The 27,317-nt window shown below is 44.2% G+C and overlaps 1 protein-coding gene across 1 annotated transcript in view; it reads right to left on the reverse strand.

The window, feature by feature from the left end:
• COL23A1 (collagen type XXIII alpha 1 chain) overlaps positions 1-27,317 on the reverse strand; it is a 314,350-nt gene that overhangs the window by 47,294 nt on the left and 239,739 nt on the right. Inside the window, exon 3 of the mRNA XM_008255487.4 lies at positions 26,767-26,811. Coding sequence (XP_008253709.1) covers positions 26,767-26,811 — 45 coding nt within the window. The remainder of the gene's footprint in view (positions 1-26,766; positions 26,812-27,317) is intronic.

The raw sequence follows: 27,317 nt of genomic DNA on the forward strand, positions 1-27,317 counted from the left end.
CAGGATAAATGCCAAAAGGATTGGAGATTTTCACATTTGAAAGAAACATAAAACTCCTTGAGGAAAATGTGGGAAATTTCTTTCTATCCTCTGGGAGTAGCAGGCTTTTGTACCTCCAGGTAGAAATCCAGAAGCCATAAAAGACCAGTCTGACTCAACCACAGAAACCCAACCGGCTTCTGCAAGGCAGAGGTCCCGTGCACAAAAGTCACCTTGGGTCCCAAAAACACACCAACAAATCAGCTCTCAGGTCTTGACAATGTGCCAGGAAAATGGAGAGGTCACAGAACAGAAAATACCAATGGTGAATGAGGGTGAGTGTTTGTAGTAGTCAAAGAAATGACTGGAATCACAACAGTATCAGAATAGAACAAATAGGGAAAATCCTGACGGCCTACTGGGTGAAGGCAGTGGGGACACTAACCTCACATGCTGGTGAGAGAGAATGCACAGACAGTAATTTGACACTGCTTAGGATAAGAATTAGGAGTTCAAGTGCATGTGCCAAATGCCACAGCAACTGCCCCCTAGCAATTTTTTTCTGTAGATATGTTAACGTGTTTGCAAAAAGACAAGTGTATAAGACTTCTCATTGCAGAAACGATTGAGATGCCAAAAACATTAGAAGCAGCACAAATGGCATTGATTAAATGAAGCATGGTAATCAATGGAAGGAGTACTATGCAGCAGTGAAAAAGATGGAGTTCTGATAGGGAACAGTCTGCAAGGTGTATTGTCACATCTTTAAAAAGGCATAGAATGTGCAGCCATTTGTGCTAAAAAATCCGAGCTTCTGTCTATAAATCTGGAACACGTCAAGTGTCGGCACATTCCAAGGCCCAGGGGCCTGGGAGCAGAGTCCAGGGCATGGTGTGAGGAGATGAAGGAGGATCTGAGAGTAGTTGCAGCCCTCTCACCCAGCACCTGCTGTGTGCTAGGAACTGCTCTCTGCTTCCCTGGGACTATGTCACAGAACCCATGCTGCAGCCCCACTGTGTGCACTACAAAGATGTGGTGCTGAGGCTCGGAAGGGTAACCGTACCCAGACTCATGCCTTCCTCTGACCTAGGTGGGACCCAGAAAGTCTGACCCCAAGTCTGATGCGGAGGGACAGAGAGAAACTGTGTTGGCAGAAAGCCCTCTGACATGTTCTGAGCTCCCTCTGAGGTCCCTAGGAGCTGCATGGCATGTTCGAGGTCACTGGGCCAGGGAGGGGGCAGGGCAACCCAGAAGCAACTCCGTGGGACCCGGAACCACGCACCACCACGCATGATCTCTGGAGGGGGTGCCGAGTGGGGATGGCAGCGTTCCAGAGCCTGACACCATGGCTGATGGGACAGGCCCCATGTAGCCCATCTGTAAAGCTCCCACCACCCTCCTGGCACCAGACTCCCAGGAGACCATGGCTTCACCCCCCCAACACTGCTCCAGCCTCCTAACTGGGCTCTTTCTCCTGGGCACCCATCCCCACCAGCCAGAGGGGCCCTCCCAGGGCCTCCTGTGGCACAAGAAATAAGATTCAACCTTGGCACAGCTCTCCTGTGGCCCAGACCTCATCCATCCCAGCTGTCTTCACCACTGCTCTCTGGTGTCCACATCTCTCTTGTTTTCCCAAGATGCCGGCTCTTGGGGCCTTAGGACATTCACATCTGCCCTCTTCTTTTTTTTTTTTTTTTTTTTTTTTTTTTGACAGGCAGAGTGGACAGTGAGAGAGAGAGACAGAGAGAAAGGTCTTCCTTTGCTGTTGGTTCACCCTCCAATGGCCGCTGCGGCCGGCACGCTGTGGCCGGCGCACCACGCTGATCCGATGGCAGGAGCCAGGTACTTCTCCTCGTCTCCCATGGGGTGCAGGGCCCAAGCACTCGGGCCATCCTCCACTGCACTCCCTGGCCAGAGCAGAGAGCTGGCCTGGAAGAGGGGCAACCGGGACAGAATCCGGCGCCCCGACCGGGACTAGAACCCGGCGTGCCGGTGCCACAGGGCGGAGGATTAGCCTAGTGAGCCACGGCACCGGTCTCACATCTGCCCTCTTCCACTGCTTCATCATCGCCGTTCAGGACTAGTCTTCCACAGCTGTGACATCTGAAGATGTCCCCTCTCCCTTTGCTCACTGGTTTCTGTCATTCCTCACTGGTTATTTCCTGCTAAGCACTTGTCATAATCTACAGTGAGTACATCTGCCAGAGTGTTGGGGGCTGGCACTGTGGTGCAGCAGGTTAAGTCGCCACCTGCAATGCCAGCATCCCATGTCAGAATGCTGCTTCCTCCCCTCCCCTGAAAAAAACCTTTTATTTAAGGAGTACAACTTTAGGAATATAGTGATTCTTGCCACTATACCCGTGCTCTCACCCACACTCCTACCCCCCTCTTGCTCCCTCTTCCATTCCCAGTCCCATTCTCCATTAAGATTCATTTTCGATTAACTTTATACACAGAAGACCAACTCTATACTAAGATTTCAACAGTTTGTACACACAAACACACACACACACACAAACAGTCTGAGAACAAGTTTACTATTAACTCTCATAATACAACTCATTGAGGACAGAGGTCCTGCATGGGGAGTTAATGCACAGTGACTCCTGCTGTTAATTTAATAATTAACACTCTTATGTATGATATCAGTGACCATCTGAGGCTCCTGACATGAGCTGCCTAGGCTATGGAAGCCTTTTGAATCCATAATCTCCATCAGTATTTAGACAATGCCATAAGCAAAGTGGAAGTTCTCTCTTCCCTTCAGGGAAAATTACACCCTTCTTTGATTGCCACTTCTTTCCACTGGGGTCTCACCACAGAGGTCCTTCATGTAGAATACTGTTTGCCACAGTGTCTTGGCTTTCCCTGCCTGAAAGGCTCTCATGGGCTTTTCAGCCAGACCGGGGTGCCTTAAGGGCTAATTCTGAGGCCAGAGTGCTACTTAAATTGATTGTCATACTATGAATCTGCTGTGTGGACTGCTTCCCATGTTGGAACATTCTTTCCTTTTTACTTCTATCTATTATTATTAACAGACACTTGATCCTATTTATATGATCACTTCAACACTTAATCCTATCTGTATGTTCACTTTAACACTTAACATTATCAATTTAAAAGATGGCATTTTTACCACTCAGCTTAATGGGATCTGGGGTCCCATGGCAGGTTTTTAAACTGTACCCTTAGAAGTAAGTCCATATGAATGTATGCAGAACTATACAGCTTGATGGTTATAAACTCCCCCCCCCCCTTATTCTATTTTCAATTGACTGAATACACATATGATTAACTCTATGTTAAGTAACGAGTTTAATAAATGGTATGAAGGAAAAAAACCTATTCCTTGACAGTCAGGACAAGGGCTGTTCAAGTCATTGCTTCTTAAAGTGCCAATTTCACTTCTACAGATTTCCTTTTATGCTCTATTAGTTCTCACAGATCAGGGAGAATATATGGTATTGTCCCTTTGGGACTGGCTTATTTCACTAAGTATGATGCTTTCCAGATTCATCCATTTTGTTGCAAATGACTAGATTTCATTTTTTTTTTACTGCTGTGTAGCATTCCATTGTGCACATATCCCATAATTTCTTTATCTAGTCTTTGTTTGACAGATATTTACGTTCCCATATCTTAGCTGTTGTGAATTGAACTGCAATAAACACGGGGATGCAGATAACCCTTTCATTTACTGATTTCATTTCCTTTGGGTAAATTCCCAGGAGTGGGATGGTTGGGTCACATGGTAGGTCCATATTCAAATTTTTTGAAGTATCTCCACACTGTCTTACACAGTGGCTTTACTAGTTCACATTCTCACCAACAGTGGATTAGGGTACCTTTTCCTCACATCATTGTCAGATTTTGTTGTTTGTTGATTTCTGCATCAAAGCCATTCTAACTGGGGTGAGGTGAAACCTCATTATGGTTTTGATTTCCCTGATGGCTAGTGATCTTGAACATTTTTCATGTGTCTGTTGGCCATTTGGATTTCCTTTTTTGAAAAATGTCCATTTAAGTCCTTTGCCCACTTCTTAACTGGGTTGGTTGTTTTGTTGTTGTAGAGTTTTTTGATCTTTATATATTCTGGTTATTAATCCTTTATCAGTTGCATAGTTTGGAAATAATTTCTTCCATTCTGTCAGTTGCCTCTTCATTTTCCTGAATGTTTCCTTTGCAGTACAGAGACTTCTCATTTTGATGTAATCCCATTTGTTAATTTTGGCTTTGATTGCCCGTGCCTCTGGGGTCTTTTCCAAGAACTCTTTCCTGGTACCAATGTCTTGCAGGGTTTCCCCAATTTCTCTAATAATTTGATAGTGTCAGGTTGCAGATTCAGGTCTTTAATCCATTTTGAGTGGATTTTTGTGTGAGGTTTAAGGTAGAGGTCCTGCTTCATACTTCTGCATGTAGAAATCCAGTTTTCTCAGCACCATTTGTTGAAGAGACTGTCCTTGCTCCAAGGATTGGTTTTAGTTCCTTGGTCGAATACAAGTTGGTTGTAGATGCTTGGATTGATTTCTGACATTTCTATTCCATTCCATTGGTCTATCAATCTGTTTTTGTACCAATAGCAGGCTATTTTGATAATAATTGCCCTGAAGTATGTCTTGAAATATGATATTGTGAAGCCTTCAGCTTTGTTTATGTTGTATAAAATTGCATTAGCTATTCAAGGTCTTCTGTGTTTCCATATGAATTTCAGCATTTTTTTCTATATCTGAGAAAAATGTCTTTGGTATTTTGATTGGTATTGCATTGAATCTTTAAACTGCTTTTGGAAGAATGGACATTTTGATGATACTGATTTTTCCAATCCATGAACATAGATGATTTTTCCATTTTTTTGTATCTTCTTCTCTTTCTTTTTTTTTTTTAATGTTTTATAATTCTCATCATAGATCTTTGACTTTCTTGGTGTAATTTATTCCAAGGTATTTGATTTTTTGGTAGCTATTGTGAATGGAATTGATCTTAGAAGTTCTTATTCAACCATGGCGTTGTCTATGTATACAAAGGCTATTGATTTTTATATCCTGCTACTTTACCAAACTCTTCTATCAGTTTCAATAGTCTCTTAGTGGAGTATTTTGGATTTCCTATATATAGAATCATGTTATCTGCAATTTGTATCCTTTTGATTTCTTTTTCTTGCCTAATTGCTCTGGCTAAAACTTTCAGGACTATGATGAATAGCAAAGGTGTACCGGATTTCAGTGGGAATGCTTCCAACTTTTCCCCACTCAATAGAATGCTGGCTGTGGGTCTGTCATAAATTGCCTTGATTGTGTTGAGGAATGTTACTTCTACACCCAATTTGCTTAGAGTTTTCATCATGAAAGGATGCTGTATTTTATCAAATGCTTTCTCTGCATCTATTGAGATAATCATATGGTTTTTGTTCTTCCATTTGTTAATGTGATGTATCACATTGATTGATTTGTGAATGTTGAACTGTCCCTGCATACCAGGGATAAAGTCCACTTAGTCTAGGTGAATGATCTTTCTGATGTGTTGTTGGATTTGACTGGCTAGAATTTTATTGAGGATTTTTACATCCACGTTCATCAGGGAAATTGGCATGTAGTTCTCTTTCTCTGCTGCATCTTTTTCAGGTTTAGGAGTTAAGGTGATGTTGGCTTCACAGAAAGAATTTGGGAGGATTCCCTCTCTTTCAATTGTTTTGAATAGCTTGAGAAGAATTGGAGTTAGTTCTTTTTTAAATGTCTGGTAGAATTCAGCAGTAAAGCTATCTGGTCCTGGGCTTTTTTTTTTTTTTTTTTTGGGGGGGGGGTCTTTATTACTGACTGAATTCCGATCTTGGTTATGGGTCTGTTTAGGTTTTCTGTGTCTTCATTGCTCAATTTAGGTAGGTTGTATGTGTCCAGGAATCTATCCATTTCTTCTAGGTTTCTCAGTTTGTTGGCATACAGCTCTTTGTAGTAATTTCTTATGATTCTTCTCATTTCTGTGGTGTCTGCTGTTACATTTCCTTTTTCATCTCTAATATTATTGATTTGGGTCTTCTCCTTTTTTTGGTTAGTTGGGCCAATGGAGTGTCAATTTTGTTTATTTTTTTTTCAAAAAATCAGCTCTTTGTCTTGCTGATATTTTGTATTTTTTGTTTCAATTTTGTTGATTTCTTTTGTAATTTTAATTATTTCTTTTCTCTTGCTAGTTTAGGCTTGGTTTTCTGTTGTTTTCTAGATCCTTAAGATGCACTGATAGCTAATTTGTTTGGTGCCTTTTCAATTTCTTGATGTAGGCACCAATTGCTATAAACTTTCCTCGTAATACTGCTTTTGTTGTATTCCATAAGTTTTGATATGTTGTAGTTGTCATTTGTTTCTAGAAATTTTTTGATTGCTTATTTGATTTCCTCTTCGACACACTGTTCATTCAGGAGCATGTCGTTCAGTCTCCACGTTTTTGCATATGCTCTAGAGTTTCCTCAGTTGCTGATTTCCAGCTTCATTCCATTGTGGTCTGAGAAGATGCATGGTATGATTTTGATTCTTTTGAATTTGATGAGGTTTGCTTTATGATTTAGCATGTGGTCAATCCTAGTGAAAGTTCCATGTACCTGTGAGAAGAATGTGTATTCTGCAATTGTAGGATGGAAAGTTCTATAGATATCTGTTAGGTCTATTTGGTCTATTATGTCAATTAACTCTGCTGTTTCCTTGCTAATTTTCTGTCTGGTTGATCTGTCCATTGCTGAAAGTGGGGTATTGAAGTCCTTCATTATTGTTGTATTTGAATCTATGCCTCCCTTTAGATCCTTTAACATTTCTTTTAAATAGCCAGGTGCCCTGTAATTAGGTGCACTTATGTTTTTTTTATCTTTTATTTAATGAATATAAATTTACAAAGTACGACTCATGGGTTACAACGGCTTCCCCCCCCATACCGTCCCTCCCACCCACAACCCTCCCCTTTCCCACTCCCTCTCCCCTTCCATTCACATCAAGATTCATTTTCGATTATCTTAATATACAGAAGATCAGCTTAGTATACCTTAAGTAAGGATTTCAACAGTTTGCTCCCACACAGAAACATAAAGTGAAAAATAATAGATGATTTTTTTTATATGATGATGAAATCAGATCAGACCTATTGTCATGTTTAATCCCAGTGAGAGTCAAGTTGGGAATTGATAATTTCTTTTCTTTTCTTTTTTTTTTTTTTTACAGAAGATCAGTTTAGTGTACATTAAGTAAAGATTTCAATCGTTTGCACCCCCATAGAAACACAAAGTGAAATATACTGTTTGAGTACTCGTTATAGCATTAAGCCTCAATGTACAGCACATTAAGGACAGAGATCCTACATGAGGAGTAAGTGCACAGTGACTCCTGTTGTTGACTTTACCAATTGACACTCCTGTTTATGGCATCAGTAATCTCCCTATGCTCCAGTCATGAGTTTCCAAGGCTATGGAAGCCCCTTGAGTTCTCCGACTCTTATCTTGTTTAGACACGGTCATAGTCAAAGTGGAGGTTCTCTCCTCCCTTCAGAGAAAGGCACCTCCCTCTTTGAAGACCTGTTCTTTCCACTGGGATCTCACTCACAGAGATCTTTTTGCCAGAGTGTCTTGGCTTTCCATGCCTGAAATACTCTCATGGGCTTTTCAGCCAGATCCGAGTGCCTTTAGGGCTGATTCTGAGGCCAGAGTGCTATTTAGGACATCCGCCATTCTATGAGTCTGCTGAGTATCTCACTTCCCATGTTGGATCACTCTCCCCTTTATTTATTCTATCGGTTAGTGTTAGCAGATACTAGACTTGTTTATGTGCTCCCTTTGACTCTTAGTCCTTTCATTATGATCAATTGTGAACTGAAATTGGTCACTTGGAATAGTGAGATGGCATTGGCACATGCCACCTTTATGGGATTGAATTGGAATCCCCTGGTATGTTTCCAACTCTACCAATTGGGGCAAGTCAGCCCGAGCATGCCCCAAATTATACATCTCTTCCCTCTCTTATTCCCACTTTTATGTTTAACAGGGATCACATTTCAGTTAATTTTCAACACTTAAGAATAACTGTGTATTAATTACAGAATTAAACCAGTCATATTAAGTAGAACAGACAAAAAAAAATACTATGAGGGATAATGTATTAAGTTGTCCATTAGCAGTCAGGGCTATGCTGATCAAGTCACCATTTCTCATAGTGTCCATTTCACTTCAGGAGGTTTCCTTTTTGGTGTTCAGTCAGTTGTCACCGATCAGGGAGAACATATGGTATTTGTCCCTTTGGGACTGGCTTACTTCACTCAGCATGATGTGTTCCAGATTCCTCCATTTTGTTGCAAATGACTGGATTTCGTTGTTTCTTACTGCAGTATAGTATTCTAAAGAATACATATCCCATAATTTCTTTATCCAGTCTACCATTGATGGGCATTTAGGTTGGTTCCAGGTCTTGGCTATTGTGAATTGTGCTGCAATAAACATTAGGGTGCAGACCGCTTTTTTGTTTATCAATTTAAACTCCTTTGGGTAAATTCCAAGGAGTGGGATGGCTGGGTCGAATGGTAGGGTTATATTCAGGTTTCTGAGGAATCTCCAGACTGACTTCCATAGTGGCTTGACCAGTTTGCATTCCCACCAACAGTGGGTTAGTGTCCCTTTTTCCCCACATCCTCGCCAGCATCTGTTGTTGGTAGATTTCTGTATGTGAGCCATTCTAACCGGGGTGAGGTGAAACCTCATTGTGCTTTTGATTTGCATTTCCCCGATTGCTAGTGACCTTGAACATTTTTTCATGTGCCTGTTGGCCATTTGGATTTCCTCTTTTGAAAAATGTCTATTGAAGTCCTTGGCCCATCTCTTAAGTGGGTTGTTGGTTTTGTTTTTGTGGAGTTTCTTGATCTCTTTGTAGATTCTGGTTATTAACCCTTTATCTGTTGCATAGTTTGCAAATATTTTTTCCCATTCTGTCGGTTGTCTCTTCACTCTCCTGACTGTTTCTTTTGCAGTACAGAAACTTCTCAATTTGATGCAATCCCAATAGTTGATTTTGGCTTTGACTGTCTGTGCCTCCCGGGTCTTTTCCAGAAAGTCTTTGCCTGTGCCAATATCTTGAAGGGTTTCTCCAATGTTCTCTAATAACTTAATGGTGTCAGGACGTAGATTTAGGTCTTTAATCCACGTTGAGTGGATTTTTGTGTAAGGTGTAAGGTAGGGGTCTTGCTTCATGCTTCTGCACGTGGAAATCCAGTTTTCTCAGCACCATTTATTGAATAGACTGTCCTTGCTCCAGGAATTAGTTTTAGATCCTTGATCAAATATAAGTTGGCTGTAGATGTTTGGATTGATTTCTGGTGTTTCAATTCTGTTCCATTGGTCTATCCATCTGTTTCTGTACCAGTACCATGCTGTTTTGATTACAACTGCCCTGTAGTATGTCCTGAAGTCTGGTATTGTGATGCCTCCGGCTTTGTTTTTGTTGTACAAGATTGCTTTAGCTATTCGAGGTCTCTTGTGCCTCCATATGAATTTCAGCATCATTTTTTCTAGATTTGCGAAGAATGTCTTTGGTATCTTGATTGGGATTGCATTGAATCTATAAATTGCTTTTGGGAGAATGGACATTTTGATGATGTTGATTCTTCCAATCCATGAGCATGGAAGATTTTTCCATTTTTTGGTATCCTCTTCTATTTCTTTCTTTAAGGTTTTGTAATTTTCATCGTAGAGATCTTTAACGTCCTTGGTTAAGTTTATTCCAAGGTATTTGATTGTTTTTGTAGCTATTGTGAATGGGATTGATCTTAGCAGTTCTTTCTCAGTCATGGCATTGCTTGTGTATACAAAGGCTGTTGATTTTTGTGCATTGATTTTGTATCCTGCCACTTTGCCAAACTCCTCTATGAGTTCCAATAGTCTCTTAGTAGAGTTCTTTGGATCCTCTAAGTACAGAATCATATCGTCTGCAAAGAGGGATAGTTTGACTTCTTCCTTCTTGATTTGTATTCCTTTGATTTCTTTTTCTTGTCTGATGGCTCTGGCTAAAACTTCCAGAACTATGTTAAATAGCAGTGGTGAGAGTGGGCATCCCTGCCTGGTGCCAGATTTCAGTGGAAATGCTTCCAACTTTTCCCCATTCAATAGGATGCTGGCTGTGGGTTTTTTATAAATTGCTTTGATTATATTGAGGAATGTTCCTTCTATACCCAATTTGCTTAGAATTTTCATCATGAAAGGGTGTTGAATTTTATCAAATGCTTTCTCTGCATCAATTGAGATAACCATATGGTTTTTCTTCTGCAGTCTGTTAATGTGGTGAATCACATTGATTGATTTGCGAATGTTGAACCATCCCTGCATACCAGGGATGAATCCCACTTGGTCTGGGTGGATGATTTTCCTGATGTGTTGTTGTATTCTATTGGCCAGAATTTTATTGAGGATTTTTGCATCTATGTTCATCAGGGATATTGGTCTGTAATTTTCTTTCAGTGCTGCATCTTTCTCTGGCTTAGGGATTAAGGTGATGCTGGCTTCATAGAAAGAATTTGGGAGGATTCCCTCTTTTTCGATTGTTCTGAATAGTTTGAGAAGAAATGGGATTAGTTCTTCTTTAAATGTCTGGTAGAATTCAGCAGTGAATCCATCTGGTCCTGGGCTTTTCTTTGTTGGGAGGGCCTTTATTACTGTTTCAATTTCTGTTTCAGTTATGGGTCTATTTAGGTTTTCGATGTCTTCATGGTTCAATTTTGGTAGATTGCATGTGTCCAGGAATCTATCCATTTCTGATAGGTTTTCCTGTTTGCTGGCATACAGGTCCTTGTAGTAATTTCTGATGATTCTTTTTATTTCTGTGGTGTCTGTTGTTACGTTTCCTTTTTCATCTCTGATTTTATTGATTTGGGTCTTTTCTCATCTTTTTTTAGTTAGTTGGGCCAATGGGGTGTCAATTTTGTTTATTTTTTCAAAAAACCAGCTTCTCGCTTGGCTGATTTTTTGTAATGTTTTTTTGGATTCAATCCTGTTAATTTCTTCTCTGGTTTTAATTATTTCTCTTCTCCTACTAGATTTGGGTTTGGTTTGCTGCAGTTTTTCTAGGTCCTTGAGGTGCGCTGAAAGCTCATTTATTTGGTACCTTTCTAATTTCTTGATATAGGCACCTATTGCTATAAATTTGCCTCTCAATACTGCTTTTGCTGTATCCCATAAGTTTTGATATGTTGTGTTGTTGTCTTCATTTACTTCCAGAAAGTTTTTGATTTCTCTTTTGATTTCTTGAATGACCCAGTGTTCATTCAGGAGCATGTTGTTCAGTCTCCATGTGTTTGCATACTTTCTGGGGTTTCCTGAGTTGCTAATTTCCAGCTTCATCCCGCTGTGGTCTGAGAAGCTGCATGGTATGATTCTAATTCTTTTAAATTTGCTGAGACTTGCTTTATGGCCTAGTATGTGATCAATCCTAGAGAAGGTTCCATGCGCTGCTGAGAAGAATGTGAAGTCTGTAGATGTAGGGTTGAAAGTTCTGTAGATATCTGTTAGATCCATTTGGGCAATAGTGTCAATTAAATCTGCTGTTTCCTTGTTGATCTTCTGTCCGGATGATCTGTCTATTTCTGAGAGTGGAGTATTGAAGTCCCCCAGTACTATTGTATTGGAATCTAAATCTCCCTTTAAGTCCCTTAACATATCTTTTAAATAGACCAGTGCCCTGTAATTAGGTGCATATACATTTATAATAGTTACATCTTCCTGTTGAATTGAACCCTTAATCATTATATAGTGTCCCTCTTTGTCTCTCTTAACAGTTTTTGTATTAAAGTTTATTTTGTCTGATATTAATATGGCTACACCTGCTTTTTTTTGGTTTCTGTTGGCATGGAATATCTTTTTCCAACCTTTCACTTTCAGTCTGCATGCCTCTTTGTTAGAGAGATGTGTTTCTTGTAGGCAACAAATAGTTGGGTTGTGTTCTGTGAGCCAGTCAGCCAAACGGTGTCTTTTAACTGAAGAATTCAGACCATTAATGTTCAATGTGACTATTGATACGTAGTGACTTTGCCCTGCCATTTTCCCGGAAATATTTTCTAGTATATGCTTTGAGCTTCCCATGCTCTTTTACTGGTAGGTGTTCTTCCTTTCCCTTCTTTCATATTGATGGCCGTGTTTCTGTGTTTCTGAGTGTAGCACATCTTTAAGTATCTTTTGCAGGGCCGGACGAGTGGCCACAAAGTCTTTCAATTTCTGTTTGCTATGAAAGGTCTTTATTTCACCTTCATTCACAAATGAGAGCTTGGCAGGATATAATATTCTGGGCTGGCAATTTTTCTCTCTTAGCACCTGTGCTATGTCTCGCCATTCCCTCCTAGCTTGTAGGGTTTCTGATGAGAAGTCAGCTGTGAGTCTGATTGGAGATCCTCTGAGAGTAATCTGACGTTTCTCTCTTGCACATTTTAGGCTCTTTTCTTTATGTTTCACTGTGGTAAGTTTAATTACCACGTGTCGTGGTGAGGATCTCTTTTGGTCATGTTTATTGGGGGTTCTATGAGCTTCCTGTACTAGGATATCTCTGTCCTTCTCCAAACCTGGAAAGTTCTCTGCTAGGATCTCACTAAAAAGGCCTTCCAATCCTTTCTCTCTCTCCATGCCTTCAGGAACTCCTAGAACTCGAATGTTGGTTTTTTTAATAGTATCCTGTAGATTCCCAACAATATTTTTTAGATTTCTAATTTCCTCTTCTTTTCTTTGGTTTGACTGTATGTTTTCCTGTGCTCTATCTTCTAAGTCCGATATTCTCTCTTCTGCTTCACCCATTCTGTTTTTAAGGCTTTCTAATGTGTTTGTCATTTGATCTATTGAGCTCTTCATTTCATTTTGATTTCTCTTCACTATTACACTTTCCTGTTCTACTAGTTTCTGAGTTTCATTTTGACTCTTCCTTAAAATTTCATTTTCACGAGAGAGATTTTCAATCTTGTCCATTAAGGATTTCTGTAGTTCAAGGATTTGCTTTTGAAAACTTCTAAATGTTTTTATCATAAATTTTTTGAAATCCGTATCTTGCATTTCTTCTATCTCATCATCTTCATACTCTTGGCTTGGGGTGTTTTGCTTATTTGGAGGCATCATAGTGTCATCGTTGATCTTGCTCCCTCTATTTCTGTGTTTGTTACTCGGCATAGTTAATTCTTCTTGCGTCACTGTGCGTTTTTTTTTTTTTTTATACTGTGTCCGTGTTAAGTGGACTGCCTGCTGTTGGAGGAGCCTTGGAGGCTTGAGATGGGTGCGGCCTGAGAGCTCTGCCTGGTTCTTCCTGGTTAAGGGTGTGCAAAGGTGACACCCTCAGGTTATGCGTGGTAAATCTCTCTCTTTTTATTTATTTATTTATTTTATTTATTCAGGGGGTAAGTAACACTGCAGGGCAGGGCTGCGCAGAATTGATGGTATTTAGCTTCCAGTCTTTGGCTCCTCTGGACTCCCACTGGGTTGCCTAGGCTACTGAATTGTATGACTCAGTTCCTTAGCTCTCCCCCATTGATATGTAAATCCAGAGAGCAGGCCTGCTCTTTGTCTCTTGGGAATTCTTCTAGCCTCGCAGCCTTGTAACCTTTGCAAGGTTAGGGGGAAGAGAAACCCCGAAGCTTTTTTTTTTTCCTTCTTTCCGGTAGTGAGTTTGCTGCACTTTCCGGCCCCCCTCTAGATTCTGACCCCCGTTTCCCCACCAATGTCTCGGGTTATTGAGCTCACCTCCCCTTCCAGCGCCGATGTGTGGACTCGGAGCCCTGAGCGTCCCAAGTCTCCCCGCTGTTGTCTATGTGGCATGCACTCCCCTTGGAGCACTGGCGCGCAGACCCTGGGGCTTCTGCGGCTCGGTCCCGCGACTTGGCTTCCGCGCAGTGGGCGACCTTGTTCTCCCAGTAGGTCCTCCGATTCATGGCTGCTCCATCCAGAAGGGTTTCCCCTGCAATTTTTTTTTTTGGTTCTTTTTTCTGCGGCTACCGTAACTCCCCTTTTATTAAACTAAATTTTCCCGGACTATCGGTGCGTGCCCTCACTATTCCGCCATCTTGGCTCCGCCCCAGGTGCATTTATGTTTATAAGTTACATCTTCCTGTTGAATTGATTCCTTAATCATTACATAGTGCCATTCTTTGTCTCTGTTAACAGTTTTTGTGTTAAAGTCTATTTTGTTTGATATTAGGATGGCTACACCAGCTCTTTTTTGGTTTCTGTTGGCGTGGATTATCTTCTTCCATTCTTTCATTTTCAGTCTGTGTGCATCTTTGTTTGTGAGATGTCTTTCTTGTAGGCAGCAAATTTTGTTTTTTAATTAATTCAGCCAGTCTATTTCTTTTAACTGGAGAGTTGAGGCCATTTACATTCAAGATGACTATTGATAAGTCACGACTTTGCCCTGCCATTTTCCCCCAAAATTCCTATTTTTTACTTTGAATTTCCCTTGAACTTCTAATGGGAGATTTTCTTCCTTTACCTTCTTTCATAGTGATGACCATGTTTCTGTGTTTCTGTGTGCAGCACATATTTAAGCATCTTATGTAGGTCTGGATGGATGGTGACAAATTCTTACAATTTCTGTTTGTTATGGATGGTTTTTACTTCACCTTCATTTATAAATGAGAGCTTTGTAGGGTACAGTATTCTGGGTTGACAGTTCTTTTCTCTTAAGACTTAGAATGTATCTCACCATTCTCTTCTAGCCTGTAGGGTTTCTGATACGTCCACTGTGAGCCTAACTGGAGATCCTCTGAAAGTAATCTGGCATTTACCTCACGCACATTTTAGAATCTTTATATTTTACTGTGGTGAATTTGATTACAGTGTGTCACAGGGAAGATCCTTCTGGTCATGTCTATTAGGAGTTCTATGTGCTTCCTGAACTTGGATGTCCCTTTCTTTCTCCAAATTAGGGAAGTTTTCTGTTATTATTTCATTTAAAAGGTCTTCTGATCCTTTCTTTCCATGCCTTCAGGAATTCCTAAATCCCATATGTTGGGTTGTTTGATAGTATTCTATAGACTACCAACAGTGTGTTTTAGTTTTCTAATTTCTTCTTATTATTTTTGGTCTGATTGTATAATTTCCTGTGCTTTGTCTTCTAAGTCAGATATTCTTTCTTCTGCTCCACAGATTCTGTTGTTAAGGCTTTCCACTGCATTTTTTTTGTTTGTTCTATTGAATTATTAATTTCCAAGATTTCATTCTGATTTCTTTTAAGGTTGCAATTTCGTTGGAGAAATTTTCTTTCATGTCATATATGGATTTCATTGGTTTGTGCATTTGCTTCTGATTCCTCCTATGTAATTTTATGATCAATTTTTTGGATTTCATTTCTGGCATTTCTTCAATCTCAACATCTTCAGAGTCTAGTATTTAAGTACTGTGTTTCTTTGGGAGCATCATGTTGTCTTCTTTATTCTTGTTTCTTGAAATGGTGCATTTGTTATTCAGCATTTGTGGAGACACTCATTGGTTCCTTCCTTCCTTCCTTCCTTCCTTCCTTCCTTCCTTCTTCCTATTTATTTATTTATTTGAAAGTCAGAGTTACACACAGAGAGATGGTAAGCCAGAGAGAGAATTTCACTCCCCAACTGGCAGCAACGGCTGGAGCTGTGCTGATCTGAAGCCAGGAACTAGGAGCTTCTTCCAGGTCTCCCACGTGGGTGCAGGGCCCAAGGACTTGGGCCATCTTCTACTGCTTTCCAAGGCCATAGCAGAGAATTGGATTGGAAGTGGAGCAGCTGAGACATGAACCGGTGCTCATATGGGATGCCGGCACTTCAGGTGGCGGCTTTACCTGCTATACCACAGTGCTGGCCCCTCGTTGGTTTTTTCTTTTTTTCGCTGTTGTTGCTTTTGTATTTGTACTATGCCTCTGTAGATAAGTGGATTTCAGTGAGTTACTAGAAGCAAGTAATGGGTGTGGACAGTGAGCTCTGTACATTTCTCCAGGGTGAAGGGTGTGTCTAAGGTGAAACACCCAGGTAAATCCCACCCCCCCTTTTTTTTATCAGAGGGGTGGTTTATTCTGCTCAGCTGAACTCCTCTCCTCAAAGAAAGAGCAGCGCCTGAGCGCTAGCCCTGTGGGTATAATATTCATCTGCTCTGCCACAAGGACCACACAAAGGATCTCTGCAATTCTCAGTGAAAGCTCAGACTCCCCAGCAATGTCCCTCACCAGGTAACCAGGGAGCCCTGATGATGTGGAGCCTTCCAGTGACTGCCCAAAGTCCTAGCTACCCTGTGAGTCCTCCCACACAGCCTCAGTGTTTTCACAGTTCTGGCACACAAGCCTCCCACAGTCACAAGCACCCAGTCCCCTGTCTGTTCTCCCCACCAGACTCAGGAGTCTCCACTTGACTACTTGCTTGGCCCAGACACAAGCTGGCAGAGCTGTTACATACGTTCAAAATGGTGCCCACTCTCTAACGGCTTGTTACAGGATGCCATTGCAAGGTGATCGAGGGGAGAGGAATGTGTCCCCCCCTTTTATGTTTTTTCTCCTCTAGTTTGGCAGGTACACTCTCCCCCAGGGCTCCAAGCTGGATTCCCTCTAGGCCTCCCTGCAGCTTTATTGCCAGTGGCTTGGGCTGCAGTTTGGTCTCACCTCACTCTCTAACACTGGTGTGTAGGCTCTCAGCTGCTGGGGTCCTGAGTTGTGCATGTCCTCGCCCTCCACATAGCTCCACTGTGTCCCTCTAATTTGTGTAGTTCCCTCTGCCATGTTCTCCCTAACGCTTCCCTGAGACTGCACTCTGTCCACTTTTTAAAACTCTCTTCTCCTAGACGAGAGCAGTGAGCTCCCTCCCTCTCCTGCCATCCTAACTCCCCCTATTCAGAGTGTCGCTTTAAATCCTGGCTGCTCTGCCTCGAGCCACCTCCCTGCTAATGCACCTGGGAAGGCGGCAGAACATGGTCTTTGGGTCCCTGCCAGCCACGAGGGAGACCTGATAGTGTTCCTGGCTTTACAGCCATTTGAGGAGTGAACGAGTAGATGGAAGATCTTTTTCTCTTTTTCTCTACCTTTCAAATAAATAAAATAATTGTTTTTTAATCTACTTGAGCATTGTCTGTCAGCCCCAGCAGCAGGGCAGCACCCTGAGCACGGGGACTATCTGCTGCCTCCTTGCTGCTTTTCAGGGCCTGGCAGGCCCAACACTTGGTGCACACCCATCGAACAGACAAGGGACAGAACAGCAGGGGCCTCCCAGCGGGCCAGGCCCTCCCGAGCCCTCTGCACTTGCCTTGCATTCCCAGGTCTGTGTTGCACTGACACATCCTTAGGGGTGCACTCCATGACCTGCAGGCAGCTGGGCACCCAGGGGTGAAAGGTGCAGCTACAGGTTGGGCTCAGGCTGTCTTGGGGTTCCTGCTCAGGAAGTTGAGGCCAGCTATGGGACCTCCAGCTGACCGCAGGCTGAGTGCCCCCATGGGCTGGCCCCACGTGTGGGTTTTGGGCCCCAGCCCTTCTGCACTCAGCTTTTAGACACATGTGTTCCCCCAGCGGCATGTGGGAGCAATTAAGGAGCCAGACGACTTGGGAAACAAACAAAATGGATTTGAGGAAGTGGAGGGCATTCTTGGCCTCCTCAACTGATGTGTATGGCCCGACAGTGTTCCCTGGGCTAGGAGCCTTGCCCATTGACACCTGGAGGCTGGGCAGAGAGCATCTGGGTGGACGAGCTATGTGTTGGGTGCTGACAGGCAAGCAGAGGTATGGGGTGGGTCTGGAAGACCACCTGGGGCTCTGAGCCCCTCTGGGCGTGTTTGCATGTTCTGGAAAAGCAAAGGAGGAAGGAGGTTTCATGGCTGGGCAGAGGGAAGGCCGGCCTTGGTTGCTGTGCCTGCTCACAGGCCCTCACCTGCCCCTCTCTGTTGCCCCTGGGCTCCTCGCTCCTCTGTGCCTGCTGCTTGCTCTCCTGCTGCTCACTGGACCCTCTCAGCCCTCTCCTGTTCAGCCAGCTCCAGGGAGACGCCGCACCCTGGCCCCCCACTCATCCCTGCCGCAAAGACAGCCACCTGCGTAAGGCTCTGCTTCCCAGAGCCTTTTCCCCAAGGGAGCAGAGTGTGCCAAGGGCTTTTTTTTTCTTTTTAAATTATTGATTTGAGAGACAAAGAGAGCATTCCCATGCTCTGATTCACTTCCCCAATCTTCCCAAATGCCCGCTTAAGCAATAGAATTCAATCCAGATCTCCCATGGAGGGAGGAGGCAGGAACACAATCACTTGAGCCATCGCTGCTGCCTCCCCCGAGGTCTGCATTAGCAGGGAGCTGGAGTCAGAGCCAGGCATTGGACACGGGCACTCTGACACAGGACACTGTCTTCACTGGAATCTTAGCCACTAAGTGAAAACGTCTGGCCCAGCCAAAAGGCTTTTAGAATATTTTAAAACGCCATCTTTTTGAAAAGCAGAGAGACAGAGAGTACTCTTTTACTTGCTGGTTCATTCTCCAAATGCCCACAACAGTTGGAGCTGGGCCAGGTTGAAACCAGGATTCTGGAACTCAATCTGGGTCTCCCACATGGGTGGCAGGGACTCGAGTACTTGAGGGTTTAACAGGATTTTTTTTTTTTTGACAGGCAGAGTGGACAGTGTGAGAGAGAGACAGAGAGAAAGGTCTTCCTTTTCCGTTGGTTCACCCTCCAATGGCCGCTGTGGCCGGCGTGCTGCGGCCTGCGCACCGCGCTGATCTGATGGCAGGAGCCAGGTACTTCTCCTGGTCTCCCATGGGGTGCAGGGCCCAAGCACTCGGGTCATCCTCCACTGCCTTCCCGGGCCACAGCAGAGAGCTGGCCTGGAAGAGGGGCAACTGGGACAGAATCTGGCGCCCTGACCGGGACTAGAACCCGGTGTGCCGGCACCGCAAGGCGGAGGATTAGCCCAGTGAGTCGCAGCGCCGGCCGGGTTTAACAGGGTTTTAAACCATGCTTTCAGGCAGAGGAAATGAGGCTCAGAGGTTGGCAAGCCCAGCGGGTGAGCAGGAAGCTGAGTCAGAAGGTGGCTTCTGTCACAGGTGGAGAACAAGCACCCCTGCCTCTCTGGATTGAGTGAAGTACTGGGTGAATTTAAAGCACCAGCACAGCACAGGTACAGAATGGGACTCAAAAACCACACGCTGGCTGGAGTCACAGCAGCTGTCTCCCTGAACACACACACACATGCACATGCACACGCACACACACATGCACACACACTCAACACGGTCGCAGGCACCCAAGTGGCATCTTAACCACTAGGCCAGATGACTTCCCTCTTTGTTTCATTTCTGAGAGGTGGTTTTGCTGAATATAAGATTCTTAGTGGACAGTTTTTCAGCCTTTGAGTATCTCACATCATCTGCCTGCTTTCTGGGCCACGTTACCTCTGATGGACAGTTAGCTGTTAATCTTACTGAGATTCCCCTGTTTGTGTGTTTTAGATTGCTTTATTTATTTGAATTACAGAGAATTAGAGAGAGAGAGAGAGAACCTTCCATCTGCTAATTCTTGCCCGAGATGGCTGCCAGGAACCAGGAGCTTCATCTGAGTCTCCCACGTGGATGGTGGGGGCCTAAACACTTGGACCACCTCTTGTTGCTTTCCCAGGCCATCAGCTGGGATCTGGATTGGAAGTGGAGCAGCCGGGATTCAAACCACAGCCCATTTGGGATGCCGGTGTTGCAGGAGGTGGCTTTACCTACTGCACCACACTTTTTTTTTCTCCAACTCTGCTTCCTCCCCATTCTTCAGATCGCACAATCTGTCATTCTCCAGTCTCTGTGTGTCCTGACAGCCCACATCTGTTTGTGAACTTTTGCAAGGAATTTCTCACCTCACAAAGGCCAACTTTTCAATGTTATCTCTTGTCAGTTGTGCTTTTGGTGTCATACCCGAGAAATCACTGCCTGACTCAAGGTCATGGAGCTTTATTCCCACGTCTTACTGTAAGGATTTTATGGTTTTTGCCTCTTCTTACATTTAGGTCCACAAAAATTGTTTTTGTGTACATGAAGGAAGCAGCCCAACTTCATTCTTTTTATGTAGTTGTCTTAGCACCACTGAATTATCCTGGCAGTCTTGTAAAAAAGAAAATTGATAAATATAAGTGATGTGGAAAGATTAGAAAGATGATTTTAAGTTCATGAGCTGGAAGCTGCACCTCCTTTGCTCTCTGTTGTCATGCTCATCTATCTGTCCATCAGGGGACCCCTCCCCAGGAAGTACCTCCTCTTACCCAGGATTTGGTGGTGGAACCACATAAACAGTTTTATTTTTCTAAGCTCATAAAAAAGCTAGGAGGTGTGGAAGCTCTCTCTTCCTCATGGACTCAGGGTGAGCAGAGCAGGGTATGATAATTCCCTTTGGCCCTTCTCTAAGTAAAAGGCCAGTGTCTGGAAAATTAATTTAGGCCCTATCCAGCTCATAACATAAGGATTCCTTTGGGGATCTCAATTCTATGCCTTCATCTAGGTGTCTGTCCATGTGCCAGCACCATATTTTCTTGATTCTTGTAGTTTTGTATTAACTTTCAAAACTGGGGAGTGTGAGTCCTTGATTGTTTTCTGCTTGGTTACTCTGCATCTCATTTATCTCCATATGCATTTTAGGATTAATTTATCAATTTCTGGAAAAAAATCCAGCTGGGATTTTGATAGTATTTCATTGAATCTGTAGCTCAGTTTATCAAGTACCACCACCTCAGTATTAAGTATTAAGTCTTCTAATATATGAACAGAGGGTCAAAACCATTATTTAGGTCTTCTTTTCTTTCAATAAGGTTTTTTGTAGTTTTCAGAGCATGGGTCTTGTACTTTTTTTGTTAGTTTAATTTCTAAGTATTTTATTCTTCATGTTTTTATAACTGTAATCATTTTCTTCATTTATTAAAAAATATTTGTTTGAAAGGCAGAGTGACAGAGAGACAGATCTTTCATCTACTGGTTCACTCCCCAAATGCTGGCAGCAGCCGGGGCTGGCCTAGGCTGAAGTCAGCCGCCCACAATTCCAACCTGGTCTCCCACGTGGGTGGCAGGGACCCAAGTACTTGGGCCATCATCTTCTGCTTCATGCTGCAGCTGGAAGGTGAATTGCAAGCAGAGGAACAGGAACTTGAACCGGCACTCTGACATAGGATGTGCACATCTCAAATGGCAGCTTAACCTGCACCACAGCACAATCAAATCTGCCAATCTCTCTCTTTGATTGGAGTGGTTTAATCCAGTTGCACTTAACATAATTCCTCATAATGCAGGATATGCTTGCCAATTTGCCTTTAATTTTTATATGTAGTATGTCTTTTTTTGCTATTCTGTTATTCCATTAATACTTCTTTTTTTTTGTTAAATAGATTTTTCTAGTGTACCATTTTAATTTTCTTGCTCCTTTTACTATTTTTTAAAAGTTATTCTCTTAGCAGTTTTCCTGGGGATTATAATTAACATCTTCATTTAACATAATCAATTTGGATCAATAGCAACTTACTTTTATTTATTTTTTAAACTTTTTAAAAAAGATTTATTTATTTATTTGAAAGGCAGAGTTACAGAGATGGAGGGGAGAGAGGGAGAGAGAGAGAGAGAAAGAGAGAGAGAGAGAGAAGTCCTCTATCTGCTGGTTCACTCCCCAAATGGCCTCAATGACTGGGGCTGGGCAGATTTCAAGCCAGGAGCCAGGAGCTTCTTCCAGGTCTCCCACATGGGTGCAGGGGCCCAAAGACTTGGGCCATCTTCTACAGCAGAAAGCTGGATTGGTAGAGGAGCAGCTGAGACTAGAACCAGCGCCCATATGGGATGCTGGCACTGCTACACCACAGTGCTGGCCACGAAAGTTATTTTTATTTTAAAAGCCGTATTTATCTATCTACTTTGAAAGTTAGAGTTACAGAGAAAGAATGAGAGAGAGAGAGAGAGAGAGAGAGAGAGAGATATTTTTCATCCTTTTGTTCATTATCCAGATGGCTTTAACAGCCAGCCCTGGGCCAGGCTGAAGCCAGGAGCCAGGAACTGCATCCGGGTGTCCCATGTGGGTGCAGGAGCCCAAACACTTGGGCCATCCTCAGCTGATTTTCTCAGGCATTAGCAGGGAGCTAGATCGGACGTGCAGCAGCTGGTATGGCAGGTGGCAGCTTTGCTCACTATGCCACCACACCAGCCTGTGCAACTTACTTGTAATTGCCTAAAAATATTTTGTTCCAATATAGCTCTGATGTCTATCCCTGGTCTTTTGTACTATTGTTGCCATGAAATTACTACTTTAAACACTATACGTTCTTAAGCTCAATTTGATCGATTATTGTTTTGTGCATTTGTCATTTAAACCAGAATAGAGCAGAGTTATACATAAAAGCACATTTTTGCTGTTTTTCATATTCACCTTCACTGGGGCTTTTTCTTGGTGTGGATTGATGTTATTCTCTGGCGACCTCCTAGCTCACACTGAAGGGCCCCTTTAGTGTTTCTTGCAGGGTGGGACTGCTAATGATAGCTTTTTTCCAATTGTGTTTACTGAGATTATCTTAGTTCCTCCTTTGTCCTTTGAGGATAACTTTGCCAGGTGCAGGTCTCTTTGTGACAAGCACTGACCTCTTTCATGTTGAGGATGGCCTCCCAGTGCCTCTCGACTTCCATGGTTCCAATGGGAAATTGGCTGTCAACCTTGTTGAGTACCCTTCTGTGATAACTCATTTTCTCTTGGAGCCTTCAAGATTCTCTTCTTTTCTTTTCTTTTTTTTTGCTTCTGGCAATGTGACTTATGTGCTTAGGTGAGTGCCTCTTTATCTTAATTGAGCTTCATGGATGTGCAATGTTTTTCTTTAAACTTGGGAAAGTTTGGCCATTATTTCTTCAAAATTCTTCCTGCTTCTTTCTGCCTCCCACAGGTCTCTGAGGCTCTGTTCATGATTCATTATTTTTCTTCCTGTTCCTCAGAATGGATAGCAACGGATGACATCATCACAGCCCAGGTCTAATACTGAAGCCCTCTAAGTGGGTCTCTCATTTTAGTTACTGTATGTCACAGCTCCAGGATTTCTATTTGCTTCTTTTTAAAATGCATTCTTTTTATTGATATTCTCCATTTGGTGAGACAGAATTCTCCTCCTTTCCTTTAATTCTTTATTTATTTGAAAGGCAGAGTTACAGAGAGGCAGAGGCAGAGGCAGAGAGAAAGGTCTTCTATCCACTGGTTCAGTCCCCAAATGGCTGTAATGGCTGGAACTGAGCTGATCTGAAGCCTCCTTTCTTTTCTTTTCTTTTCTTTTCTTTTCTTTTCTTTTCTTTTCTTTTCTTTTCTTTTCTTTTCTTTTCCTTTCCTTTCCTTTCTTTTCTTTTCTTTTCTTTTCTTCTTTTTCTTCTTTTCCCTCCCTCCCTCCCTTCCAGTTGAGAGGTAGAGTTACAGAAAGAAAGAGGGAGGGAGAGAGAGAGAGAGAGAGAGAGGTCTTCCTTCGGTTGGTTCACTCCCTAAATGGCCAGAGCTGAGCTGATCTGAAGCCAGGAGCCAGGAGCTTCTTCCGGGTCTCCCACGTGGGCACAGGGGCTCAAGTACTCGGGCCATCCTCCATTGCTTTCCCAGGCCATAGTAGAAAGCTGGATGAGAAGAGGAGCAGTCGGGTCTCGGACCGGCACCCATATGGGATGCCGGCACTGCAGGTGGCAGCTTTACCTGCTACACCACAGCTCCAGCCCCCACCTTTAATTCTTTAGTTTTGGTTTCTTTAGCTCTTCAAATACATAACAGCCAATGTCATTGGATACCATACAGCATCTTTGTCCAGTAAGTCCATCTGGACCTCCTCAGCAAGTCTCTACTGACTGTGTTTCCCCCTTTTTATTGTCACACTTCCAAGTATCTTTGCATTTCTTGCCCTATATTTTGTTAAAAACTGGACATTTAAAATAATCTATTGTGACTAATCTGGAAATTAGGCTCCTCTTCTCCTTTCTGGCATATAACATATGTTATTGTTGTTGCTCTTTGTGTGTTTAGGAGCTTTCCAAGAATAATTATTTTATTTTATTAAAAAATCTAAATATTTTCACTTTTATTTGCAAGAGAGAGAGGGAGAGAGAGAGAGATCTTATCCTCATGGGTTCACTCTCTAAATGCACACAATACCCAGGGCAGCCTAGGCTGAAGCAAATCCAGATTGCAATCTGGGTTTCCTACTTGGGTGGCAGAGAGTCAGGTACTTCAGCCATCACCTGCCCCCTCCCAGGGTGCAGATTCGTAGGAAGGTGGCTTCAGAAGCAGAGCTGAGGCACCCTCATCCAGGACATGGGCATCTTAACAGCTGTGCTAGGGCTGTGGGCTTTCTGTAAACTGTGCATTCTTTGTCCTATGCAGCTGCTGAATTCTCTGCTGGTTTAGCTTAGTGCTGAGCTTAGAGATTTCCTTTAATGCCTTTATTCCCTATGTTGAGGGCCTGCGTGTGTGGGACCTGACTTCAATTCTCCACCAGGTTACAATTCTGCCTTTCCCTTCACTACCTCTTTCAGAAGAGGAGAGAGACTGGTGTTCTCTCAGGTCTTTCCTGGGGCACGTACAGAGAACTGCACATGTATGTACATTCTAGGTTCTCCAGAATGTGCTGGAGCTTTTTCACAGCCCCTTTGGCTGTCTCATCCCCTAGACTTTCATTGTAAGTTTTTTTTTTTTTTTTAGATTTATTTATTTATTTGACAGGTAGAGTTACAGACAGTGAGAGAGAGAGGCAGAGAGAAAGGTCTTTCTTCTGTTGGTTCACTTCCCAAATGGCTGCAATGGCCGTAGCTATGCCAATTCAAAGCCAGGAGCCAGGTGCCTCCTCCTGGTCTCCCATGTGGGTGCAGGAGCCCAAGCACTTGGGCAATCCTCCACTGCCTTCCCGGGCCACAGCAGAGAGCTGGACTGGAAGAGGAGCAACTGGGACTAGAACCTAGCACCCATATGGGATGCTGGCGCTGCAGGTGGAGGATTAACCTAGTGCGCCACGGTGCCGGCCCCTCATTGTAAGTTTTTGAGTCACCCACTTGCTTGCTCTAATTGCTATCACCACTTTGGGCAGGTGCAGTGTTGAGCAGTCACTGCTGATTGTTTCTGGCAAGCAGTCTGAGTTAGGGCTTTTCCTACCAAAAGGTCACACAGTGACAATTCTCTAGAAATGAACATTTAGGGAGATTCAAACCTGTTCTGCCTTCTCTGGTGGCTGCTAGTTGTCACAGGTACTGTGGCTGGCCATGATTCTGCTTGCTTTTAAGGCTCCTGTGGAACCGGGGAAATGATAAATTAAAATGCTACAAAACGAGGCCGGTGCCTCGTAGAAGGTTAAGCTTCCACCTGCAGTGCCAGTGTCCCATATCGGCGCCAGTTCCAGTTGTGGATACTGCACTTCTGCTCCAGCTCCCTGTTAATGCACATAGGAGAGCAGTGGAAGACGGCCCAAGTGCTTGGGTCCCAGCACCCATGTGGGAGACCCCAAGGGAGACCCTGGATCCTGGCTTCAGCCTGGCCCAGTCCCAGCAGCTGCGGCCATTTGGGGAGTGAATCAGCAGATGAAAAAAATCTCTCTCCTTCTCTCTGTATCTCTGCCTTTCAAATGACTAAAATGACTAAATGGCTCTTTAAAAAAAATTGTCCAAACCCATTGATCTTAGTGAGATGCGAAGTCTTTTTTTTTTTTTGGTCGTTGCAAGCCTTTTTTTTTGACAGGCAGAGTGGACAGTGAGAGAGAGAGACAGAGAGAAAGGTCTTCCTTTTCCGTTGGTTCACCCTCCAATGGCCGCCACGGCCGGCGCGCTGCGGCCAGCGCACCACGCTGATCCGATGGCAGGAGCCAGGTACTTCTCCTGGTCTCCCATGGGGTGCAGGGCCCAAGTACTTGGGCCATCCTCCACTGCCTTCCCGGGCCACAGCAGAGAGCTGGCCTGGAAGAGGGGCAACCGGGACAGAATCCGGTGCCCCAACCGGGACTAGAACCCGGTGTGCCGGCACTGCAAGGCGGAGGATTAGCCTAGTGAGCCGCAGCGCCGGCCGTTGCAAGCCTTTTGTTAATTGTCAGAGTTCTAAAAAGGTCAACTTCCCTCACGGTTCTTTTAAAATTTATTTATTGGAGAGAGAGGAGAGAAACTCCCATTCACTGGTTCACTCCAATGCCAGCCGTGACTGGGGATTCAGCCCAGGTCTCCCATGTGGGTGGCAAGGATCCAACTGCTTAAGCTACATTACCAAGAAGCTGGAATCAGGAGCAGAGCTGGGATTCAGACCCAGGTACTCTGATGTGGGATGTGCGCATCCCAAGTAGCATCTTAGTAGCTGTGCCGGTGCCTTCCTTGCCTCTGCAGGTCTAGTGCAGGCATCCGCCCAGTAGCATCTGATTGCTTCTTCCTCATCTCCTCTCCTGAACCCCTTGTTCTTCATTTGACCACTGGTCCCTTTCTCTCTCCTTCCTCCTGTCTCTCTCCTGCCAATCAGCATTCACTGAGCATGTTCTGAGTGGCTGGGCCGGGGTGGGGGAGTTGTCCATCCTAGCCCCTGCCCTGAGGAGTCCAGGCCTTGGTTGGCAAGGAAGATTCTAGAGAAGTGAAGAACGGGCCACGTTTGGGCAGGGACAGAGACGCCAGGAGAACCGTGGTGGTGTGCTGAGAGGCCTGCGGCAGAGACCGTGGGCTGGCAGTCAGGATCCACTGCGCAGAGAGCGAAGATGTGGAGAAGAGGGGGTGCTGGCCACGTGACCTCGGGGGTTCGGCAAAGGGCGTGGCTGAGGGTGGCTACAGTGGGCAGCACCTGGCAGACTTCCAAGTCTAGGCTGAGCAGTTGAGAAAACTAGGGACTTACCAGGGTCACCTCGTCTTCCAGGCTTGCCACGCCGTCCTGGGGGCCCTGGGTAGGAAAACAAGGATGGACAGGTTGAGAAGGGAGGCGAGAGGGCTCGGGCGCAGCCCGTTGGCTGCCTGCTCCTTACTACCAGAGTTGGGGGTGGGAAGTAGGGGGTGGGCTCTCCCGGCCCTCTGAGCCCCCGCCCTGGCTCTTCCCGCCCGGCCCCCTCCTGTTGGCCGCGCCCCGCACCCTCCCGCACACGTCCCATCGTTCATTCTGTTCCCTTGTCCATTCAGGAGCCCTGCCCCACCGCGCACTGACTCCCAGGGAGACTCCTGAGGCAGAGGACTTAGCCTCGGAGTGGGAGCTGTTCAGGGAAGCCCCGACAAACGCGGGTTACCAGTCCCTAAGACAAAGCCAACGCGGCAGAGCCACGACCAGACATTTCAGTTGCTCGCGTGCGTGCATGTGCGCGGCAGCTGCAGGCACCTGCCACCCATGCCCGGCCTCCAGCCGCTCGCATTCCCTCCCCGAGGCCCGGGAGCTGCGTGGGCGTTCGTTGTTTTCGT

This window comes from Oryctolagus cuniculus, chromosome 6, assembly GCF_964237555.1.
Source record: "Oryctolagus cuniculus chromosome 6, mOryCun1.1, whole genome shotgun sequence".
Classification (NCBI taxonomy): domain Eukaryota; kingdom Metazoa; phylum Chordata; class Mammalia; order Lagomorpha; family Leporidae; genus Oryctolagus; species Oryctolagus cuniculus.